Here is a 25,997-nt window from a genome sequence, read left to right on the forward strand (position 1 = left end):
TGTCCAGTGTAGCTTCAGATTCCTGTTCGTGACTGACAGGAGTGGAACCCCAGTGTGGTCATCAGCTCTTGTATCCCATCTCTCACAAGGGTTAACATCTCACAAGGGTTGTGCATTCTGACATGCTTTTCTGATCACCACGGATATAAAGAGTGGTTTTCTGCTCATCACGGATATAAAGAGTGGTTTTCTGCTCATCACGGATGTAAAGAGTGTCCCTGTCAGTTTGAACCAGTCTGATCTTATATCTCTCAACAATAATATTCCACCCACAGAGCTAATGTTTTTTTTTTTCTCACAATTCTGTGGAAACTCTACAGACGGTCGTGTGTGTGAAAAACCCAGGAGATCAGTCCATCTGGCACCGACAATCACGCCACGCTCAAAGTCAATGAAATCTCATTTTTTTCCCCATTCTGCTATTTGAAGTGAATATTAACTGAAGCTCTTGACTTGCACCTGCGTGATTTTATGCATTGCACGGCTGCCATGTGATTGTTTGATATTCGGATCGTTGCATGAATAGGGCAGTAGGTGTACAGGTGTTCCTAATAAAGTAGCTGGTGAGTGTAGTTGAATTGATAGTGTCTGACATTGTAGGATAATCAAAGGCTAAAAATAGAAATAAAACATAAAAAAAAAAAAAATAGCTTTGTTTCTGGGAGTTTAGTGTTTTTTAGTTTAGTATAGTTTCATATAGGTGTTTTAGCCTCCCATCTAATATGACCACCAGCTGTCACTGAGTGTAATACTATTGTTGATAAACTGTGTATGCCAACCCTTGCGTGTTAAGAGTAATCAATTTCCTGGTTCGTGGTCAGACTCCAAACCTGTTAAGAATGTTGTTGTTGAGGAAATGACATCACCTGACATCAGGCTTCCTTGGTATGCAGCAGGTGCTTGCTATTGCTTCACGGCTGTGCGCATGGGAAGTGAAAACAAGTTTACAGGAAGCCACTCGTGTTCTTGTAAGCGCTTGAGAACTCGGGAGATCCCAGCTGTAATATCGGTGTGCCGTCACTTGGCAGATAAACATCTTGAAGTTGCATGAGAATTAAGCCATTTAAGAGAAATGATCTTGATATCTTTGCATGATCATGGCTGTGAATATAATGCAACAGCAGGAGTGTTTGGCAGGCATGGGGTGGAGGGGTGGGGGGGGCGTTTGATGTTGCTAATTTTACTTCTGTTTACTTTCTCAGTGACTAATCAGTTGATGAGGGTGAGAACTGTGTGAAATCTTGCTGCACAGCCTAGTAATTGATCACCCTCTAATTTACCCTGCAGCTCGATGACACTGTATTGAGTAAGGGGTAAAACACGGTGGGGCGTGCTTTTATAGGAAAGTAATCCTAAATTCACGTCAGGCCACATCATACCACCATGGAGTTGACTATTTTCTGATACCAGAGTGTCTCAATTTGCTTTTTAATGATCGTAATCAGAATCGAGAATTCACACCAGTTGTTGAATTCGTTCCTAAAAGATAAAACACCTCTAGAATCCATAATCATTCAGATAAACAAGGAAAGCATTGCAAAGAAAGGTACAATGGCTAATCCCATCCTTCACATTAACCACATGTTGTGTGTGTCGCTTGTGTATCTTCACGAAAAAGATCATCTTTGTTTACCAAGGTTTAGCACAGACTGCAAAGAATTATAGGGAACCATTTTAGGGAACCATAAGGACTATAGACAATACAGACATCCCAGGCCAGGTGTCCAAGTTTCATATAAAAGCTTCACATCCATAAATATCCTCAAATACCCTCAAGAAAAACCTTTTATAACTTTTTTTTATTAGTGTATGAGGTGCTATTTTCTCAGATTGCTGCCTGTCAGCATGGAAATTCAGCACTGTGAAATGGAATGTGTAATATTTTAGATGATGAAAAAGCAGCTACGCATCAAGAGGAATTGTAAGGGACCTAAAAGCATGTCACTGAGCATGCAATCTTGAAAAAATTCAACTTGACAGAAGTTTCCACAAGACATCCTCCAAAAGCATCACAGCAGACAATGTTTGGTCGAGTTTGGGCTCCAGTGTCAGTTAAGGCTGAAAAAAAAAGTCTGCATCTCGATTCTCTCTTTAGACGATTCTGCATCAACGCACATATCTCCATAATCATATAGTTTTTAAATTATTAGCCATATTTTTTGAAAAGCCACAAGACAGTTCAAGCTAAATGTAAAAAAAAAGGAACTGGCCTGATATATTTTAAACCAATTGGATGGTGAAATGGAAAGGGAAAGGCGTAGGCTAGCAAGTGAGCTATGGGTGTGTTAGAAACTAGCTGAGCTAGCTAGCAGATCATGTATAGAATCAAAATGCATTGAGAATCGTTCTTCGCATCGTGACACCTTGAATCAAAATCACGTTGAATTGTAAGGGGCCTACTGTTAATCCAAAGAGCAGTCCAATCCAAAGTCCAAGAAAATATTTTTATAAACAACATGTCTGAGCATCAGGATGCATTAGGCGATGTGAGATGGATCTGGAAGTTTCTTTAACAAGCTTGCAAGACAGGAAGTAGCACTTTGCGACAACACATTTCAGTTTCAATTTCTGCCTGCCACATTTCCCCTTTCTTTAGCTCAGGCCTCGTTTATAAGAACACATTTGACAGCTTTAACAAATGGATCCCTGGCAAACTGATGCTTTGATGTCTGTGAGTAATGAACAAGGAGGACAGCTTCTGTACAAGTTTAGGGCCTCAGGGTCTGGTTAGACGATTGCCATGCAACAAAATGATAATGAAAAGCCATGAACAAGTGCTACTAAACACAATTGTGAAAGCAGTTTCAAATGGGGAACTGGTTTTGAGGCAAAGAAACTGACTATAAGACAACGATCAAATCCTGTGGACTCCATACTGTGTAAATTTCACCTCATTAGCTAATTATCAGCAGAAGGAAATTACATTAGACACCTGGACTAGGACTGAGAGCCAGGACTCTATTTCTAAACTTCCTTTCCCCACTTTTATTTATCTTTTCATATTCATTACGCATCGGAGACTTTCCTATCATGCTGCATCATGATATATTTAAGCTGGGAGCATGAAAGGTAGCAGACGTCTCAGCGGACGTGGATGAAGCTCCTGCATCTTTCAGAGTTCCATACCAGAATTGTCAAGCAGGTCAAAGAGCTAAGATAAGAATGCTAAACATTTCTGCTTTGCAACATGACTATGTAGAAGCCAAACAACTGGTTGGTGTACTAGGGGTGACTCCCAATAGCATCTGGAAATCAAATTCATGAACTGGAATTGGGAGAGAACATGATAATAGAAGAACAAATGATGGCGCAACACTTTAATTTCCATTCACCACATTTTCACTAAACCATACGTTATACGTTTAAGGCCCCCATGGCTTGAGAGCAGTGTTGTTGATGTATTTCTGTTTGAAACAGGAAGTCAGGGTGACAGCGTGTTGAAGTGCTTGACTGATTTACAGCCAGTAGCATTCGAAATATGCCATACCCCACTGAATATAAACTTCACTGTAGTTTAAAAAAACTAGCTAAAAAAAGAGAACTACGAAGAGTTTAACAAGTCACAGGGTTGTCACTGGGATACCATCTACATGCTAGATAAAATTATATTACTTACTCATTACTTACTCATGGAGAAGCCATCATGGGGTATAAAGACGGAATTGCGATTTAGATTAGTCTGAGGTACAACATTCCAGTACTGAACAGCACCAACTTGTACAAATTCCAGCCTCTCCCAAATGAATAAACCCCAACCGTTTTTTTTCCTCAAACAAGGGATAGTTGGAAAAGGCAATAGTGTGCGGGAAGATGCACATCCAAAAATGCACCAACGAACCATACACAAACCATTCTAGAGAGCATCTAATTGGACAAACACAAGACTAGTACAGGTTGAGTCATCAAAAAATGGAATTGGAACGGTTTTCCCTAAATGATGAACTCATCCATCCATCCATCCATCCACTTTCCATACTGTTTTATCCTACACAGGGTCACAGGGAAGCCTGGCACCTATCCCAGGGGCATAAGGCAGGAGACACCCTAGACGGGGTGCTAAACCATCGCAGGGCACAATCGCACAATTTGGAAATGCCAATCAGCCTACAACACGTCTTTGGATTGGACGAGGAAACCGGAGTACCCAGAGGAAACCCCCAAAGCACGGGGAAAACATGCAAAAACTGCACACACAGGGCGGAGGCGGGATTTGAACCCTCAACCTCAGAGGTGTGAGCCAAACGTGCTAACCACTAAGCCATTTTTTACTATCAAAAGTTTCTCTATAACACTAAGGGAGAGGTAAAAAAAAAAAAACTTCTCCTTTGAGAGTTTGTAATGTGTTAAGGGGTTACTTATGACCCCAAGAAAGTTCCTCTTGTTCTAGCCATGTCTTTTGGTTTTGACTTGTTTACAATGTTAATACAACTGGGAAAACATGATCTGTTTTAGTATCAGTGCTGGCAGGCTGAGATGTTATCACTGAAATAGCATTAGTGCTATTGCTATTGCTATTACAGCATGATAAGTCGGTAAACATTGACTGCACCAGCAATATTACTGCGTTAGCATCAAGCATATACTATATCACCCGCCATATGAGGAAGTGCCAGTTTAACTTCACACGAACACATGGAACACAACTAGGTGTTATTAACCTTTCATTTAATTTAATTTCAAGTCTATGTTACTGCTATTTTTAAGTAGCAGATTGTCCGTTGTTGCTGTTGTTGCACTAGCTTTTATTCTACACAGGTATTTTAGTACTCTTTGTTGAATTGTCTGATTCAATTATATTATCTGGACATAATTTTACTACACACTATATACACAACACACTGGTGTCGAATGGTGGTTTCCGGTTGTTTCTAATTGGTCAGATGTTGATTAATTTTCTCTAACAGCAGCTCAGACAGTAGTTACAGCTGCAATATTTATATTAATGCGCTTGTACTAATGCATTATTAATCATTTACATAATCTAAGGCTGATAATATACAGAATTTAAAAAAATATGTTGTTATTTAACAAATAAATACATAATAATTGATACGGTGACACTTCCTGCGAGGAATTTATGAACACTTATGGAAGGAGTCTCCAGTCTCAGTGCTTTGGAACAGTTAGTAAGTTTTCCACCACAATAAAGTCATCAGGAGGAGATTCCGATTTCTCTTTAACGTAACAAGCTGCATTTTCCTGTCTTTTCAACTTCGAGGCTGGTGAGGCAATGACTGTTTCCAGCTACTATAACATAAATGTAGTAACTTGTTTCATGGACGTTCGACAACACGTTTCCGTAAATGTTTTCGCAGGCCAAAACTTAGAAAATTTACGCCAGATTTTCTTCATACTCATAAGCGTATTGTTGATGAATACCAATCACAAATACAATGCAAAGCACGTGCATACCACTGTTAATAGCATTTAGCGACGCCCACATAACTCCATAAAAGGTAAAGCTCAGAGAGAGCTGAAAGCACAAAATGAGAACAAAATGGTGAAAGTAAAGGAAGATATTTTGACTCACGTTTACAGACAAATTACAGAAAAGGTGAATTAGGTCTGGATAAAGATAAAGAGAACTGGTTTGATATGAAAACCAAGAAATAAAGATTACACAGGGAAACTGCTTCGTTTAATTGTTTTTGTCACGGTGTCTGTCTCTCCTACGAACAATTTACAAGCAAATTTGTCTGTTGATAAAATATGATCCTTTGAATGCACTTTTTCGTAGCCACTACATTACTAATCTAAGTATCTGTAAACATACAGTACATGCAAAATGTCCCTATGATTACATTAGTCCACTGGGTCACCGCAAGTGAGATATTTTGATTAAGATGCCGCTCTCATCTCCGCTCGAGGACGCACCTGTTCCCTGTTGACCTTTATACCCGTCAAACAGATTTGTCCATGATTGTAATGTGACTACACAAGGCGACAGACATGAACGAGGATACACGACATGTAGCACTCTTCAATTTGTTTAATTTGGGCTTTGACAAATGAAAGCTCAGAAGTGTCGGAGTTGAATTCATTCCCTGAGTCTCCTCTAACTAAAAAACATTTATTCATGACAATAATAATAATAATAATAATAATAATAATAATAATATAAAACAGCAGAGTATGTTGAAGTTTAAAATGTTAAATACCGTGAAATTGGACAGTTCTTGTGCTATGCTTAAATCTTACTTTCTTTCTACTTCCCATTTGAGTGGTTATGTGCAATAAATAATGCAACCATGGGATTTCTACAGTCTGTGAAGGACTGTTTTAGACACATCACGTCCATAATGCTAGATTTTTAAAGATTTTTAACATTATTTTTAAAGCTATATAGAATATCCCTTAAAATTTACATGTCAGGATACTCTCTTTAATACTGAATTTGTACAGAGAACAACAATTTGCAAGACAATTTAAGTACAAATTGGACATTGATAATGCTGGAACTGTAACACATGAGAAAATGAAGTTCTGGATGATTTGCTTTATCATATTGAAAGGAAAAATATAGAATCTGGGGCACTCATGTATTAAGTTTAGGAAATCCTATTTAAATCTAATGAGTACAGTCAAACATGATTTAATTTCCTTAATGCAAAGTGCAAACATTGTGATGTTTAAATGTATAGCTTTATATCTCAGTGTTTTTATTCTCAATGCTTTTTAACTGTATATTGGGACAATTTAAAATCCTTGATGTCTAAGCTTGGCTTCTTGAGATTTAATTATTTCAAGCACAAACATCTGTATTTGTATATATTTAATATTCCTTTTAGTTCCCTTACAATAAAATCACATACATTTTACATAATTTATATCACATTATACATACATTTTCACGTATGTTTAATGTGAGTAACATGAATTCAAGTAAACACTTGTGACGTTATGTGATAACGTGAAAAAGAATGATTTCTGTGAGAAAATCACATGAAAAAATGAAACTGCACGTCCTGCTTGTGTGAAAATAAATGTATCATATGAGGAAAAAAATAAGAACACGTACACTACATGGGAAAAACACGTGAAGCCTAAGAGCAAACTGTAAATTTCACATTAGTCACCGACACGTGACTTTTTTGTACGAGTGGCTATGTCAGTTTTAAATAAAAACATAAGCACTCATAATGAGATATGTAGCTTAGAAGGAACTAAAATGGATATTTTTACTCATAAGGACAGAGAACGAGGCCGGGGTGACTTATCCCAGAATGATTCAGCGGCTCAGTCGGAGGTGAAGCTGCTCCAGGGCCTGTGAATTATGCACCGATCCAGGTTTGTCAGTGAACACCTTCTAAAAGCAGCCTCACTTCTCACAGAAGACCTGTAACTAAACTGAATAAAAACGATTAAAGAAATGTTCTTTGGACTCTGCAGGGGGTTTGATCTGAATGTGGCTTTCAATAGTTCTGCTCAGAAATCCAGAAAAGTACAGAAAGTCTGAGTTCAGGTTTAGCCACTAATGCAAAATGATAAATATTAATATCTGTGTGTTCATTCAATTTGATTGGTTTGTACTTTTATGCATGAATTCATTCCTGTTTTTATAAATAAAAGAATTTCTGCTACATGCTACATTTAAGTAATGAACTCAATAACGCCATTATAAGTACAATTTTTTGAAGTATCTGGACTTTGTGAGTCTTTCTTGCACTTGCACTGGACTAAGTACTTCCACTTTCTCTCGTTCTTGTGTACTTTGTATACATGTGTGTGTCCGTGTGTAGTAGTAGTAGTAGTAGTAATAGTAGTAGTTTGGGCTGTAATGAAAATATTGATGCGCTCGTACTCAATACCATGTAATTATCGCTTCTATAGTAATAGCTCATTAAAAGCACTTGTATGGCAGATGCTCCATACAATATAAGCCTAAACATTGGATTAAAAAAATGTTATATAACAAAGAAAAACGGATAATCGTTGATATGGTGATGTTTTCTATGAAGAGTCATCTACTGAATATTTATGGAAGGAGTCTACTTTAAGATATATTGCAAAGATTCGGATAAGATAGTGGATAACGTCCGTACATCAGAAATGCGTGCGCACCACGGTGACGCAAAAGCTGAGGAAAAAAAAAAAAGAAAAATGAGTCTCGCTTTTCCAATTTTTTGGGGCTAGTTTTATGTCTTTTGTAGATATTTTTAACTTCAAAAGACAAAAAAGAGAGGCTGGTGAGGGAACGATTTATATGGTGTTTATAGCTGCTATAACGTAAGTGATAACAGGAACTCACTTGTTTCGTGGACGTTCCACAACATTAAACACACTATTAACGTTAAACTATAAATGTTACAACTTTGACAAAAATGATAACACACTACAACATTGTAATTGCAGCATGTCAACAGTAGCTTTGTGTCATTTATTATTTGCCTATAACAGCATACCCTCAAGATTTATTCCTCACTGTGTAATTTCTCACTGAACTACGCGTTGGTTGTGGAATTACCTTACTGGCCGATCGTTGCTGTTTGTTGCAGCATCATACAGACCTTTCATGACATTTGTCATGGCGTAAGATGTCATGTGTCATAAAACAACTGCTAAATACACTTAAAAAAAAACCAAAGGTCAAATGTGGAATCCGAAAAGGTATTTGTTCCCACAATAGGGAAGTTACTACGTAGAACTATAGGAAAAAAATGTACACATCATTGAACATGGCATTGAACAGATATCATGATAATTACCATTTACAGATTGTCCTGACCTTTATGACACGGTCATGTCAGTCTTATGATGCAGAGTTCATGTCAGGTCATGTCAGGCGTTATCTGTGACTTGACGTAAGTGTCTATTAACATGACAAAGCTTTCCATTGCTTTTGAAGCAAAATTTGAACGCCGGACAAGATTTGGACCAGATTTGAGATATGTGTAGTTTTTTTTCCACCATTTTTTTATTAAATACAATGACTTTTTTTTTTACCATGCTATCTACACCGTTCACCATCACTGGCTTACTTTCCTTCCATCAATCATCTCTTTACACCATTTCTTTACAAAGTGCCTTCGCTGACACTTTACTCCTCTTCAAATGGGAAATTCTTTCTCAACCATGTTACCGTAACATCGGGGGTAGTTCCCATTGAACAGGAAGTGTTAACGACAGGTATGGGAAATGACCTGCCAGATACCAATCCGTGCTTTGAGGATTTGCGGTTAAATAAGATTGATGTCCTGCTGTCTAGCTTCATGAGTGAGAGAGACAGAGAGGGAGAGTGAGACGGGGAAAAGCATGGAGACCTTTGTCTTTCTGTTTCCTCAATTCGACTTCTCTGCCCCCAAGGAGGAAGTGTATTTCAAAATGCTCGGCGAGACCGTGTGGCGTGCTACCAGAATGAAAGACAGCCACTCAAGGTAAGTTTTTTTATTAATATTATTCTCTTGAAATCTTTCAAGAAACAGTTGATGGGTTGTAATATGCAGTCTGTGTATGAGGATGCTGTAATTCCGCAGGTATTACTTTATGATGGCGACAGGTTGGCGTATTGGCTGTGTTTGCATTGCTTAATTCTTTCATCAGAGCACTTTAGCTTGAATCCAGATATCCTGCAGATTACTCAATGCATAACCGCAATGATCTGTAAACAAAAAGTGATTGAGATGTGTACTTGGACACACTGTCGTTATCCAGTTCTACAGCTTGACTCTAGTGGATCTGTGATATCAGGGATAATGGTTTGTAAATAGATCTGTTACAAATCATCACTACCAAAGTACAAGAGCTTCATGGCAAGTGGTTCTTGCTTAGGATACAAAGAAAGACATTCTGTAAAACCTTTATGAGACGATTCTACATTCTTTCTTAATTGCAACTCGGTCTTCTGAAAGTTGTTTTAAAGAAGTACAGAAATGGTTCTTGACCAAAGTGTATCAGTACTTCCCCTTATTGCACCTCTTATATCGTGACTCCGTAAGTCAGCATTGCACGCATTACAAATGACTCATCCAACCTCAATCTGATTAAAATATTCAACTTGATCGAACATAAGATTTCTGCACTCTTCGAAACAAAAGGTTTGTTTGGATAAGTTAAGGGTTCGGTGTTGTACAACGTAAAGGAAATGCTGCATGGTTTAGTGCAGAGGTTCTCAAAACTTGCCAAGGAACTGTATATCTGCTGTCATGCAGATTTCTTCAACTATCACACTGTTCATATATTAGGCTCATTACTGAAGTGTGTGATATAATAGCTTTTTAATCTTCAAGCTGACATTATTTATAGGCTATTGGTTTTTCACTTACTGAGATTCGATTCAAGTTCTCAAAAAGGCCCTAAGAGCTAAAAAACAAATACAATAACCTTAATAATGGTGGGTCATGATTTTTTTTTACTACTGTAACAAAAATTATTTAAATCATGGAGTCATAGGCGGCTCTGTGAGAGGGCCTTGGGGGGCCAACAAGCTTGGCCACAACTAAATGAGGGTTAGTTGTCTCTGAAATTATGTATATCTCATCACTTTTTGAGTGACAATGCAGCCACCTTTTCCCCTTAAGGTGGTGGAAGAAGTCCCCCATGTGGAAGGTGTTTGTTCCATTTAGCTAAGTTTGAAGGAAGTGGAACAAGGTGTGATTGACGCTAGAAGAATACCAAAGAAGACAGTGAGACAGCAGCAAAGAATTGTTTTAAAACAACCCTGTCTTTGTTGTGTCATTCTAACATAGTCAATGTTACGTTATTCAAAATCGCATCTGTGTGACTGTGACTGTGTGTAATGTTAGCTAGCGTATTCAGTAGCTTATAAAATAGCACTTGATCCAGCACATCCCTAATTTTATTTTTTATTTATTAATTTTTTTTTATTTCATGTGCCGACAGTTAGTTAATGAAGCCACAAGATAGTAAATTAAGGTCATGGGATTGTAATGAGTGTGGGATATCATCTATTTGATGACATTTTTAATTCAGTGTTTTGATTTGTTGATTTAATAAAATATTCAATGCTCTCACCTGTAAAGAAAACGTGCCAGTGGTTTGAAGGATCTGCTATGCTTCCGTTCACATTAATTCGTCACTGTATGAATTATTTATTTATTTAAATGTAAAAAATCGATCCTCGAGATCCATAAACACATCATGGTAGGGGCATGACATGTCATTGTCAGGACAATGTCATTGTCCTGTATCTTAATACACGCAATGCAGCGAGTACAATAATCTAGAAGCGCCTGTTCTTGCGGTCCCTTGACCCCACTTTGAGACGTGCTGGTTTCTTTATGGAACTAATAACTTCTCATTTTCATACAGAAATAAGGACAAGGACAAAGATAAGGACAAGGACAAAAAGTATAGACTCAGTCTTCTGATGACCAGGTCTGGATCGCATGAAAATGTGAGCCCAGAGAAAAAGGCGCCAAGTAAAACCATTCAGTAAGTCCTTTTTACACATTATATCTACACGCTGAAATTTGCCACCATGGACTTCCTGATTAAATAAGAAACGCCGCCTTATCTGTGATTTGCAGCATTCCACCTGAGGTCGCTTTGAGATGGAGCGATTCCTTTGAAGATCTGCTGGCACATCCAGGTGAGATAGTGTTAATGTTAATGTTAAACAATGAAGAAGCACTGATCGTGTGACGTGTGCAGACATCCTGTTGGGAACTGAAGGGTCAGCTTGATTAGAATAACAAGAGATGTTCCTCGTAGCCTGACATTTCAAACCAACCCCAGCATTGCTTGATACAGAGTTGAGCTTTTACGCTCAACAAACAAGTATAACATTTACTGAAGTAGTCCAATGATGAGGAAGAACTTTCTTGATAAACTCTCCAGCACACAAAACCAAGAAGGTTCACTTCTGCATTGTAGGGTGACTCAAGCGTACAAATGTTGTTTGTACAAGAATCACACCACTGAAGGATCTGTTGTAGTGGCCAAGTTCAATTCCCAATATCTTCTCAGATCCATCTTGGGCTGAATTCCGGTAAAAGCAAATGATCAAACGTAAATAACGTGCTCCTTTCCTGATTTAGATGGAGTGGAGACCTTCACGCAGTTCCTGCGCTCCGAGTTCAGCGAGGAGAACATCGAGTTCTGGTTAGCGTGTGAGGATTACAAGAGCACAGCGTCCCCTGCCAATCTGCAATCCAAAGCCAAGCAAATGTATGCAGTATTTATTGACGCCGCGGCGCCCAAAGAGGTACGCTAGCAAAAGCTCTTATTCAGGACTTTATTAGCACAGACTGGTGTATAACACTTTACACTTTTCTCTTTTCTCAAGTGGGGCTTCTATGCACTTGTTTTGTTTGTTGTATAGGATCTACAAAATGTCCAGGAAATGTCAGCAAATTTGACTTTACCAATGTAGAAAAGCTAATTACAGATTGTAATTGTCAGAAACGCTAATAAAGTGTGATTGTGGGGAAAAAAAAAAAAAGATCTACACTCTGGAACAAAGTAGAAGTTCCATGACGAACCCTACAACAAAGAGCTTCCTTGTCAGAGGTGGAGACCATTTATACCACAGCGCTGTTGAATTCTCAATTCTGATTGGTCAGATGGTGATTCGTTTTTTTTAGAACAGCAGCTCCAAAAATAGTTCTGGCTGAAAATCAAATCACAGGTTTATATTAATGAGCTTGTTCTAATACATCAACATTTCTATACTAACAACCAACACAGGGACTTGGACAGCAGATGCTCCACCTAAAGGCATTAAAAATAAGTGCAGTTGGCGATATGGTGACATTTTTTGTGAGCATTTTTGGAAGGAGTTTCTAGAGTCTGTGTTTTACCACAGTCTACATAAGATGGTCTATAGGACTAGACATTGCAAATTCTCGGCTTCCTGGTAACATAGCAAGCTTCAGTAACTTTAAGAGAGAGAAAAAAGAGAGGCTGGTGAGGGAACAGCTGTTTATAGCTGCTAGAACATAAGTGATGATTGTTTCATGGAGCGTTCCATAACAATGTAACTATAAACGGATAAAAAGTATTTTTAATAAAGTTAATAAAGTTTCAAAATTGTAATTGTTGTAAAAAATTGCTGTGCTGTAAGAGGAATAAAACACATTTCAGGAGCAAAGTCCTCTGTCCTAAAGACTTTCCCATTGAGGACAACTTACTGACCGTTTTAAATTACATTACATTAAATTACTCAACAACTTCTGACCAATCAGAATAGAGAATTCAACAAAAAAAAAACACCACTTGGTTAGCTTGGTTAGCTATTGGAAGTTGTAAAACACGTGGAATGGCTTAGTAAATAACTGATCATATGAACTGATTCTTTACTTTAGTGATTTGATTCTTTCAAACTTTACGTGCATCAAAAACTAAGTAAGTATTGATTCGTTTGAGTCACCAGCCGATCTCATCTCCTATTCATAAATCACGTACTGCAGGCGAAATCAAATTTCTTAAAGTTTATCATCTAAAGACATATATAATAATGAAACATAACACAAAGGAGTGAAATGTTTAGCTACACAGACAAAATAGATGCGTAAACAACCGGCAGAAAATAGATTTAAAATAACATCGTAGTTTCAGTGTAGATAAAATACACTTGAGCGTGTGAGTTGATTTACTAGAATCTATTTTAACCCTCTGTGAGTGTTTCTCAGGTATTTGTCTCTGCTTTAGTAGCTGTTCTTCTAAATCTTCCAGAGAAAAAGCCCCTATGACTGAGAACCAGCGTCAGCGCGAGCCCAGTGGCTTAGTTTCACTTGTTTTTTGGCTGAACTTTTATGTCTGTGAGGCTGAAATAAAAATCCTCTGCAACAGCATTATGTCTATAGTGCGTGGCGTTTGAAGAAAAAAAAAAAAAAAAAACGGCCGCGTGGCCACAAGACCGAAGTGGAGATGTGACCGTGTGGTTTTCCTGCTAACATTTCACAGCTGGGCCTGCAAACAAACCATCCCCCCCCCCCCCCCCCCCCCCCCCCCCAACTCAGCCACCCACACTCTTACAGCCTGAGGAAAAAAAAAAAACCAAAACACTTTGAAATTCAAGTAATCAGACGTTACTGAGACAAAACGAACTTGTCATGTTCTGAAAGTATCCGGTCTACTCTGAAAAGCAGTCTGGTCATTAAACGAATACAGAGTAACGCTAATGATGTGACGCTTTCGCAGAAGTATAGGCAAAATAGGAGAAATGAAGTCAAGTCAAATCAAGTCAAGTGGCTTCTACTGTCATTTCAACCATATACAGCTAGTTAGTACACAGTGAACTGAAACAACGTTCCTCCAGGACCATGGTGCTACATTAAACAACACAGAACTACAAGAGACTACACATTACTACACAATGACTGACAAAGCAAGAGGCTGTCACAGTATCCGATATATTCACATGGTCAAATTTTCGAGCTATATACCGTTCTGAAAGCTACCGATTTCCCTGAACTGCAGATGGACATTTGCATGTATCACAAACAGAATTAATACTTTATCTTTTTCAATTCGTGCCAAACGTGAAAAGGAAGAAAATGGCTAGGTTAAAAAATCACACACAAATGCTTGATGGGGAAATAATCGCTGACTCATTCAGTTGACTAAATTTCTTGTTATTAATGCTCTTTTTAAAACGTTCTCCGTTGTCCGTTGTACAGCACGTGAAAGCGCGGTTCTCTGTTTTGGCAATCATGTGACGGTGTCTAAATACAAATTGAATTCATTAGGATTACCCGCACATTTGTTAAAGCGTGTTGAGATGAATGGCAGGAAAGACAGATTTTGCTCAAAACTTGTTTCCAGACTACCACAAAACAAGCATTTCCTTTTTTTTTCAAACAATTTTTTAACAATTTTTGTTTTCAAACAATTTTTTTAAAGTGGGTTTAAAATACAGCAGAGGCTAACTATTAAATTATTAAAACATATACGTTCGTTTTCTCCAAGTCCAAAGTTACCATCGTCATATAAAGCACAGGAAAGATGTGTTGAATTCACACACACACACACACACACAGTAGGTTTATGGTTAACCCTTAAGGTGTTTAAGCTGCAGATGGACTACATTGTCACATAGGGAAGTAGACGCAGTTCAGAAAACACTTTGAGTCACAGTGCTGCACCTAGCAAAAGTGAGAAAATGTGCCTGAACAAGATAATCCAACTAGCTGTGGTGCAAGCTAACAAAGATTCAAAAACAGCTCAGTCATCACCAACAAAGCATGAAGAAGTTTGTGTATGCAATGCAATACAGCTAACACTGCATCTAGCACTGTGATAAGAAAAGGAAATGGTCCAAACTGACATACTGGGGTTTGGTAGTTAGCGTGATTATCTCTAATATTGTTCGTAAATCTGTGTCACTGCAAGATCTAATGATGACTAATTGTTATCTGTCCTCCTATCTTATTTTTCTTCATAAGGTCACATGACATGACATGATATGCACGTCTTAGTGATGTTAAGTTATTACCATGCTAGTCATATCCAGAACACTGGAATTGCCTGGATTCATTTTTCAAAGAATAGATGCCCAGGAAAGTACTTTGGTCAACACCAGAATTCAACAGCACTCTAAGATATATTTAACACATTTAAAAAAAAAAAATGTTTAATGTATTATGTGTTACAGATTAACATCGACCATTCAACCAAGCTGGACATACAGAAGAACATCGCACAACCGACGCAGTCATGTTTCGATTCAGCGCAGAGCAAAATCTACGCCTTGATGAAGAAGGACTGCTACCCACGCTTCCTCACCTCAGACATCTACCTGAGCCTGACCAAGAGGAAAGCGCCTCCTGCCATGACCAGGAGAAGGTCTCGATCTTTTGTCTTCAGTGACCGCGAAGATAACGCAGCAGCCTGGTTGTAGCTCCTCAATGACAGTTAGTATAATAGTTTCTACAGTCGTAGCTGTGCATCTTTCACACTCAGTGCCTTGCTAGATGTGCGTTGGACAGTATTTTTTTCCCTGGGTCAGCAAAAGAGTTGAGCTTAGATTCCAATTTCAACGATCGCAGATTGGATCAAATGATATCACCGTCAACATGGCTTCATTTCAGTGTATTCGCTTAGCATAAAATATTGGTTTTATATGCCAGTAAAGTTAGATAGTGGGCAGGCAGCTACGTACAGGACTGTGTTAACGTTACCGAGCTAAATATTGAACTTGGACAACGTCAACATTATGTTTCTAGCAGTAGCTTATATTGTGTAGCTATCCAAGTTCACTAGCGAGCTAAATTAATTGTTTTAAGGTCAGATGGTGTTTTTCCGTAACGGCAATTCTGACAGTAGTGCCGGCTGCTAGGCAAATCCCAGGCTTATATTAATGCGCTTGTTCTAATGCGTTATCGTTTCCATAGTAACAGCGCATTCGCAGGGACTTCTATCAACGATGATTTGCATAATCTAAGGCTAAAATAAATGGATTAAAAATGTTAACAAATGTTAAAGTTATCGATTGATATCGGAAGGTTTTCTGTAAGGATTTCATTTGTGGAAGGAGTCTCCAGTGCCAGAGCTTTGTAACAGTCATGGGAAAGTCTTTAGGATGGAGGAGTTTGCAGTTTCTTAGTAACATGACAAGCTGCTTTTTTTTGTGTGTGTGTGTGCATGTGTGTGTGTGCAGGTGTGTGTTATTAATTTTAAGAGAGAGGTGAGAGAACGTCTGTTTATAGCTGCTACAACGTGCGTGATAACTTGTTTCGCAACATTAATGTAACTATATAATTCGGGACGTGATGGTGTAGGAAAATAATCAGCTTCTAGGTAACAGTAACTCAACAGTAACACGTCAAGCTACGTGACAACACCCTGTCGTTGATTATTCTCCTATAACTGCACACCCAGAGTGTTTTATTCTTTACTTACAGCAGAATTTAAACCAGGAGCCAAAGTCACACGCACATCACAGATAAAGTATTGTAGCCACTGATTACGTTTAACTTAAGCTCCGCCCCTTGTTGTCCCAAGAATTCCTGTCACTATGGAAAATCAGGGTGTTCACGATGATTCATACATATCAGTATTGAAGTTGTTTTTTTTTTTTTTTTTTTAAATAAAATATCTGTTTACACAAGTGCAAGTATTAAACTCTGACCCAGAAATTTAGCTTCTTGCTATGAGAAGCTATGAGAAGATTTTATCAAAACAATGCAGAAATATTAAGGACTAAACTATCTCACATTTCCTTCCTGTCTATACTATTGTATTATTCAACACCTAATATACATATTAGCATTGTTTTTGTTGTTTTTATTTTACATTAGGACTTATTTACATTCAAGTACTAATCCAAGCCATGAATTATTTATTGACTAAAACTTTTCCCTTTGCCGAGAGTTTCATGTTAATCTATTTCTATCTACATGATTACGATCTTAGCTTTAATTTGTAAATTGTATATACAACCTGTGTGATAAATCATTGTATAATAAAAGCGTTTCTCAATAAACGATTCATGATCTTGATGGAGCTCCGCTTCATGACGGGGCGCACATTGCGCCACACCATTGTTGATTATTTCCTATAACAGCATGCCCCTATGTGTTTTATTTCTTTTATATTTATTGGCGTAAATTCTACGGTTTCGGGTGGGACGATTGTTATTAAAATAAACATTTCATCTCTGACTGAAATTATCCATGAACAAAGTCTGTTTCAAAATGAACTGATTTCAGGAATTGTAAAGAAATGAGAAAGAGAAAGAATGAGAAATAACAATATTGTCCTTTCCTTACAAGCACTGTAATTAATGGATTGATAAAGACTTTTAACATGAAAAGCTACATGTGCATTGTGTCATATTTTCCAATTATATACTATACATCACATAGAAGGTGATTCACAGAACTGCAGCTATGCTAACACAGTACTGGTGTAACGCAATGGATCTGGAACTGGATCTGGATCTGATCAGTGCTCCAAATATCCATATCCTTATTCCGGTTTAAACATAAATATGAAGTCACACTACGTCCCCAGTAATACTAGAAAACACTGGAGGGGAAAAAACAGAGGTATAAATGCCAGCAGTGTCAGCATGATGTGTGAATTCTGGCTCTGACAGTTCCTCAACCTCAGCTTCATCTCTCCAGTTCATAATTGGTTTCAACTAGAGATTTGCACCAAGGTATGAGTTGCATCTAGTCAGTTAGTCAACTAATAGGCAGTAAAATAGTGAGACAGAAGGTAAACAAAGCAGCAAAATGTACGAAATGAAGCCAATTCAACTGCACAAAACTACACTATTATTATTATTATTATTATTATTATTATTATCATTTCCTGTTTGGCCCTTATTGGACAGTTAACACTGTGATATGGAGTGGTGGAGAGGTGTGAGCGAGAATCCCACTCTTGCCTGCTCCCAAAGGAACTCCTTCGCAGTTAATTTCGTTGTCTTTTAACAATAAATAAAATGTAAATTAAATGCATTCTTTGCATTTTTTGACTCGCTGGTGGACTAGGACAAATTAATAGTCGCACAAACCCTAATGCGCGACACTCTTGCACAATTACTGCTTATAAGACCCGTTCTAATGAATTTAGTTGGCATAATATTAACAAAAATAGTAACCTAATTTAAACTCTGTCACCCTGACCAGGCAGTTACTAAGGATGTCACTCATGCTGTAAATGCATCACATAGCAAAAAAGAAAAAGAAAGAAAGAAAAACAAAGAAGGCACCTCCTATTCATATATATATTTGTAATATATATAAATTGTGAATATATAAATGTAAATTGTGAATATATAAATGTAAATCCAAACATATAAATGTAAATCTGAATATATCCGAGTTATCAGAGTTACTACTATATATATTCCGATTTACATTTACATTTACATAGTCACAATTTATATTTATATATTCATATAGAGTTATAACTTCATAATTATAATTCATAATTATAATCATAACTTATATTAATTATAAATTATATAACTTCATAATTATAATTCATAGAGTTATAACTTTATATTCAGGATTTACTTGTTTTATATATATATATATATATATATATATATATATATATATATATATATATATATATATATAATGTGTGTAAAACAAGTTCATTATCACGCTAAATGTCCAGCCTTTTGAACTCACCACTTTCCAGTCATAACTACAGAACCATGGACCAGGTAATCTTAATCACTGGACTACAAACAGTTCCTACAGAACTTTCTGGATCATCAGAACTCCTATCAGGCTTCCATCACATCCTGAAGCACAACTCAATCTCTCCACACAGAAAGGACTCTCAGCAAATATCAATTATGTATGCACATAAAAGCGTGCAGAATGCATAAGCTCTCTTGTTGGCTCAATACGGAATCAGGGCCGGAATAACAAGCGCAGCGTTAGTAGGTAAATCTATCACACCCAGGTATTACTTCGTCTCAAAAAAAAGGGCATTAAAGCACAGAGGAAATCTATATTTCATGAGTGAAGCAGGCTTGAGTAAAATATTAATGCTACAGACAAATGATACGTGTAAAACTATTTTATGGACTCCATTACCAACAAAAATTTCATTATTTCTAAAATATTGGGACGGAAAGCCGTTAAGCTTTGACAGGGTAAGATTGTTTATGGTTCGGAACGGTTATTGATATTCCTCAACAGGTCGAAGTATTCAAATCGTGCAATTAAGGTCACCTCGCAAGAAATTGCATATTTCTTTTTGTCAGGGAACTTATTGCTTTTTTTTTTTTACAACACTAAATGAAAGAGAGTTTCATCAGGAATGCGGAGCGGCCTACCGAGGCCTTTGACTTAGCATTTAACAAACAAATACAATAAGGTTAGAGGTTGACAAACTAGCGTAATTTGGGCAGTGTTTGTTTCTCAGAGTGACGTCTGAAATAATACTTGCCTGTCTCTTTAATGATAAAACTCTCTCATCCGGATTTCTCTGAATTAAACCAGGTCACATCGTTTTATCTGTGTTCCATCTTGGAAGGCCAGAAGGGAAAAGAAAATAAAGCCGATCAAAAGAGCACGACACAGCAAGCTGATTAATTAGCCTGTTATAATGACCTTGGTATTGAGACGCACTATATTATATTATATTATATTATATTATATTATATTCAAACATGCCACAATATCATGCAACATCTAGCACTATATAAATAAATAAATTCATGATCCAATCCAATGATCCAGTGATGTGTCAGGCAAACATCCTGAGCCGGAGTTTTATCACAGAGGAGGTGTGCAAATATTTGACTAAAGATAACACCCTGAGAAACTAACACTTTAGCTTATAACATTGCCCCAGTTAAAACAAATAACTGTTCAGTCTCTCAAACATTTGTCTGTTCTGATCCTGTCTCCACCCACATTCCAATATTTTCTTGTTACCTGACTGTGTTCAGCTGTTTCGTGTTACTTCGTGATTATTTTGTCTGTTGTGTCTGTAAAGTCTTATAGTGCTTTTGTTGCTGTAAATCTCTTACCGCTTGTACTTCCTGGTTTTCGATTCTCAGCCGGTTTATGATTATGGATTATCCGTGCTACGTGTTGCCTTCGTCTGTTCTGACTTCTGCTATAGCCTTTTACGATGTTAGGATTTCTTAACAAACCAAAATACAGTATTGTTTCATCTTTCGATAAAATTATCCAGAGTGACCAATTCTACAGAAATGCTATGGTTATGTTACAAATGGCATCCTAATAATTATTCCTGTCATATCACACGAACACAGAGAACAGAATAAAGAAGAGCAATCAAGAATTGGTTTAATCATTTATCAAAAGCTAATATTAGGTTTGCATTATTTGAAATGAGAAATAGGTATGAATGTGTGTGTGTGTGTGTGTGTGTAATACCCTGTGATGCACTGAAGTCCCATCCAGTGTGTACGTCTTCCTTCCCCTTCCACCGCAACCCTAACCAGAATAAAGCACATACTGAGTTACTGAGTTACTCAAGATGATTAATGAATGAAAAACTGAGACAAATTCAGTTTTCAGCTGTTTGAAAAATCCTCATATGGATCTGAATATCACGTAATATATACTGAATAAGGAATAAAATACTTGGGGGCATGCTGTTATAGGAAAATAATCAGCAACAGGGTCTATACTGGGTCTATGCAAGATATCTAACACAAATTCCTTACTTTATTTGGCTAGCTAGATAACATGCTAGTTAGTTAAGAAGGTAATTCATAAGCCAACTCTATCTATACATTATACCTAACACAACTTCATTACTTTATCTGCTAGCTAGTTAGTATGCTAGTTGGTTCACAAGCTAATTGATAGTTGAGACATCAATTTAGCTAGCTAGTTAACAAGCTATTTAATTAGCCAACTTCATCTATACATGATATCTAACTCAAGGTTATTACTTTATTTTGTCATGGCTTGTTAGTCATATCGAACACAATTACCTTTTTTTGCTAGTTTGCAAGCCAGCTAGTTACCACATCAAATTAGCTAGCTGGTTCACAAGTAATTAATTAATTAATTATAGAATGAAAATTAATTTAAATTCATTACTGGTTAGTACAGTAACTACTTACCAAGCTAATTAATTAGCTGACTTTGCCTATACATTATATTAACACGACATTATTACTTTATTTTGCTAGCTAGTTAACAAAAGTCAATTAGCTAACTATGTTTACACATAATAATTATTACTACTTCATTTCTTTATTTTGCTAAAGAGCAAAGGAAATTAATTAGCCAACTCTCTTTATACATACTAATACAACTTCATGTAACTAACACAACTTCATAAATTTATTTTGCTAGCTAGTTAGTTAGTGATATCTAGCACAAATTCATTATATCGTTAGCTGGTTAGTGTGCTAGCTAGTTACAACAACAGCACAAAAGTTAATTGATTCAGCTAATTAATTAACTTTTGTGTTGTTGCTAACTAGCTAGCAAAATAAAGTATAATAAAGTTGTGTTGGATATCATGTACAAAGAGAGTCAGTGAATTAATTTGCATGATAATTAGCTGGCTTGCTAACTAGCTAGCATACTAATGAGGTAGCAAAATAAAGTAATGAAGATACCATGTGCCATTACCATTATCTTATTAGTAAGCCAGCTAGTTAACACAACATCTACTTAGCTAGCCAATAAGCTAATTAATTAGCCAGTACTGCACATGGTATCTTCATTACGTTATTTTGCTACCTCGTTACTATGCTAGCTAGTTAGCAAGCCAGCTAGTTATCACAACACCAAATTAGCTACCTATTCAACACTCTGTTGGCAAGATGAATTCGTTGCGCTCTTTTGCTTGCTAGTTTACAAGTTTTTGTAGTTTAAACTGAACACAATTCAAGGGAAATGGAGTGTACACAATTTCAATGACACTGCTGACAAAAAAAAAAAAAAAAAAAAAACAGGACTCCCTGCTTCAAAACTCGTCTTCTGCAAATGGTCACTTGCAGGGAATGGGTAATACACACATCACAGTCATGAAGGGCAGGCAATGAGAGTGTGCTTAAGACAGGTGTGGGACTCTGATTTTGACATGGGGATGAAAGGCGGTGAGGGGAAATGAAAAAAGAAATAAATAAAAATTTAATTTGAATCACGCCGACCAGAAATTTTGGCACTCTGACTCAGGCCATGCTCGATTAAAAATTCAAGGCTAGAGAAATAAAGGTTGTGTTATTGCTGGCTGCCGGCTCGACAGGAAATAAAGCTGTATGTGGAAAGGAAGCTGAAAGAGGAACCACAGCTCCATCTAATGTTTGAGTGAAAAGTCATCTGCTGTGAGAATAAATCATGAGTACGTTTTACAATTCCATAAAAGTTTACAAGGATCCTCCGATTTGTTTTTTTTTAAATGAGTGACTGATCATAAGTGATGTTTGACACATTCACTCACACACACACACAGGAGGTGTAAACAAATTCCTAACCAAATAAGCCTGCAACAAGGTTGAGGAGGCGGCGAGAACACAATCCCCTCGCCAATCACGACTCCTTTTCAATCGCGACGTATGAAACGAATTGAAAACCAGTTCACGCGCGTACAATTCCGCCATTTTGCTTACGTCAGAGCTATCAGACTCGTATGCAAGTGTTGGCCGTGCATAGGGACACGCCATGCTTGAAGTGGCCAAGCCCCAGACAGTTGGAGCGAGGCATTCGGCATTTGTAAGGAAGTGTTTGGTACTCAAGGTTGTGGGGAGAGCGAGAAGGAGTGAGAAAGTGTGACCTGCTCGGCTCTGAGCACGTCCCCACCACCTCTTTTGGAAATCAAATTCGCAGAGCCATGTGCGGAAGATTATGCATGCAAATCACGGCCGTCCTCGTATTTTCCATTGCCTGCAGACATTTACATGGCCAGGAAGCCTGCTGAGATACGGTTAATCAGCAGAGCTTTCTGGCTGATGTCATATACACAAGATTCTCGGGAAAAAAATAAAAAATAACAATAATAATAATAATAAAATCAGGCGTCAGGGACTACGAATGAGGAGAAGGCTAAAATGCACAAGACAATGTTTGCAAACTACAGCAAAAAAAAAGAGAAAATTAAGATAATCAGCACTTTTTCAGTAATCGTACGACTTTGCTGTTGAATTCTCAAATCTGATTGGTCAGAAGCTATTTAATAAACTAGCTTATAGTAGCGCAGGCTGGAATTCGAATCACAGGTTTATATCAATGCGCTTGTTCTAATACGTCTAAAACGTTATCGTTTCTATAGAAACAAGTCATTTACCGGGACTAAGCAGCAGACGCTCCACATAATCGAAGTCTAATAATAAACAGATAATATTTATGGAAGGAGTCTCCAGTGTCAGCACTTTGTAGCAGTCAGTACGTTTTCCACTGCTGGAAAGTCTTCAGAGTTTACGCTTTTATGGTTTCTTGGTTGCTGTGCTTTTTTGTTTGTTTGTTTGCTCGTTTGTTTCTTTGTCTGGTTTTGTCTTGATAACTTCAAGCAAACAAACAAACAAACAAACAAATAAAAGTGAGTCTGGCAAGGGAACAACTGTTTATAGCTACTATAACTTAAGAATAAACAGGAACTGACTTTAAATGTAACCACAGCATTAAATGTAACTATAAATGGATAAAAAAACATTAAAAATTGTAATTAATGGTAAATTGCTGTGTTAGAAGATGAATAAAATGTTTCAGGAGAGGTTGTTATTGGAAGTTAATCAACTTCAGGGTGGAAACAGTCAGTCTACTTTGCTCTGGGCTGCATCTCACCACCCACTATTGATTATTTTCCTAGAACAGCATGCTCCCCAAGTGATTTCTTCCTTACTTAATAAACTATAATTGACTAGTATTCCTAAAATATTCATGTAAAAGGTTCAGAAGCAGGAACTTATTCATCATTTACATACTGAGGCCTGTTATAATTATTAATGATTACTTTATGATTCAAAAAATAGACATAATCTGATTGGGATTATTTGACGTAATCACAAATAATCAAAATATTACACAATCATATGTTATTAGGATTAGGGCTGGGCAATATGATGATACAGTGTAATATCAATATTGTGTTAAATTATGTCACTACACTTTTTGGAGATATTACAGTATCATGGTATCTTTTTTTTTTTTATAATTTTTTTATATATAAGTGAAAAATAAACTTTACAAGCAGCTGTTAAAATGTTGCACTGAAGCTTTAAAATGGTCAAATATTAAAGTTATTAACAGATTTTTAAGGTTGTTCCTCCTTTTCAGTTTTTATTTCATTTATTTATGTAAAAATGACATAAAATTATCATGAATCTGGCAGTTCTTTAGTAAACCTGTATTGTAATACATATCATATATCACCTATATCATGTTTTGATGTGATATTTCTGTCATATTTCACTGTAAACACAACATTTAGGGGTTTTTTTTGTTTTTTTTTTTGGCTATAGTACATAGTTTATTGTCTTATATTATTTAGTAACAAAATAGTAATGTAATTAGTGTTGATAATTAAAGGTCAATGTTGATCAATAGCTGGCTACGTATGTGCATTATTCCACCACTGCTATGCTAATGTTATAAAAGTGGCTTAGTCAACACTTAGTCAGCAGAATCATGTGAATCATGTGAATCGTTAATGTGAATCATGTGATGAAATGTACGTATACTGTGCATACAGCAAGAAATGCATGACATATTGTCACTTTAGGGTTGCAAGGTTCTATATGAAACAGAGTTAAATGCATATGTTTATGGAAATGTGAATCATGTGAATCATGTGAATCATGTGAATCTCTGATGTGAATCTCTGATGTGAATCATTTAATATAATGTAATTCATGAATTTTGCAAGAAATGTATATGACATCTTGTGAGTTTAGGATGATTCTAGGTTCTAGGTGAAACAGAGTTAAAGTCAACGCTAATGTGAATCATGCGAATCATATGAATCACTGATGCGAATCATGTGAATCATGCAATGAAATGCATGCATCAGTTAAAAAAAGGTTTATTTATAGATCTTGCAAGAAATGCATGTGGCATATGATGACCTAAGTATTATAAAGTTCTATCTGAAACAGAGTCAAATGTATAAATGTATAATTTAATGCTAATGTGAATCATGTGATGAAATGCATGCATCATTTAATACAATTTAATTCATGCATATTGCAAGCAATGCATATAAGTCTAGTATGATAAGCTTCTACCTGAAACAGAGTGAAATGCTAACAGAGTCATTGCTAATGTGAATCGTGTGAATCATATGAATCAGATGAATCATGTGATAAATGCATGGGTCAAATTTAATATAAATTTAATTCATGCATATTGCAAGAAACGCAAATGACCTTAATATTATAAGGTTTAATAATGAATTTAATAGAGAACTTTATAAAACCCAGGCCTTGATATGTAAGCTGTCCTACCAAATGAATCATGCTAATGCTTTTTTTTTTTTCAGTAAGGAAATTTGCACTGTTTAAATCTATGTTAAGAAGCAGGTGAATGACAGAAAGTGGAAAATATGACATCGGCGTCGGCTGCAGGTTTACAGTGAGCCGAGGTCGATGTTGTACAATAGGCAAATCGGAGGAGACACGATGATTTCCACCACACTCCATT

General features: G+C 36.8%; 2 protein-coding genes across 6 annotated transcripts in view; one reads left to right on the plus strand and one right to left on the minus strand.

Moving 5' to 3' along the window:
* Positions 1-25,997, minus strand: part of LOC113540096 (cytochrome c oxidase assembly factor 1 homolog) — an 88,958-nt gene that overhangs the window by 30,388 nt on the left and 32,573 nt on the right. For all 5 annotated transcript variants that reach the window (XM_053233112.1, XM_053233110.1, XM_053233111.1 and 2 more), the window contains one exon: positions 20,775-20,834. In XM_053233112.1, the coding sequence (XP_053089087.1) occupies positions 20,775-20,834 (60 nt within the window). The remainder of the gene's footprint in view (positions 1-20,774; positions 20,835-25,997) is intronic.
* rgs18 (regulator of G protein signaling 18) lies at positions 9,098-17,715 on the plus strand. Its single transcript, XM_026935838.3, has 5 exons — positions 9,098-9,374; positions 11,269-11,391; positions 11,487-11,548; positions 11,997-12,163; positions 15,554-17,715. The coding sequence occupies exons 1-5, from the start codon at positions 9,253-9,255 to the stop codon at positions 15,797-15,799; spliced, it is 720 nt and encodes a 239-aa protein (XP_026791639.2). The 5' UTR covers positions 9,098-9,252; the 3' UTR covers positions 15,800-17,715.

Source organism: Pangasianodon hypophthalmus, chromosome 4, assembly GCF_027358585.1.
Source record: "Pangasianodon hypophthalmus isolate fPanHyp1 chromosome 4, fPanHyp1.pri, whole genome shotgun sequence".
Taxonomy (NCBI): Eukaryota; Metazoa; Chordata; class Actinopteri; order Siluriformes; family Pangasiidae; genus Pangasianodon; species Pangasianodon hypophthalmus.

Coding starts and splice junctions, on each gene's coding strand:
- rgs18 (XM_026935838.3), top strand. CDS start 9,253: ATGGAGACCTTTGTCTTTCTGTTTCCTCAATTCGACTTCTCTGCCCCC. Junction 9,375..11,268: donor ATGAAAGACAGCCACTCAAG/GTAAGTTTTTTT, acceptor ATTTTCATACAG/AAATAAGGACAAGGACAAAG. Junction 11,392..11,486: donor GCGCCAAGTAAAACCATTCA/GTAAGTCCTTTT, acceptor TGTGATTTGCAG/CATTCCACCTGAGGTCGCTT.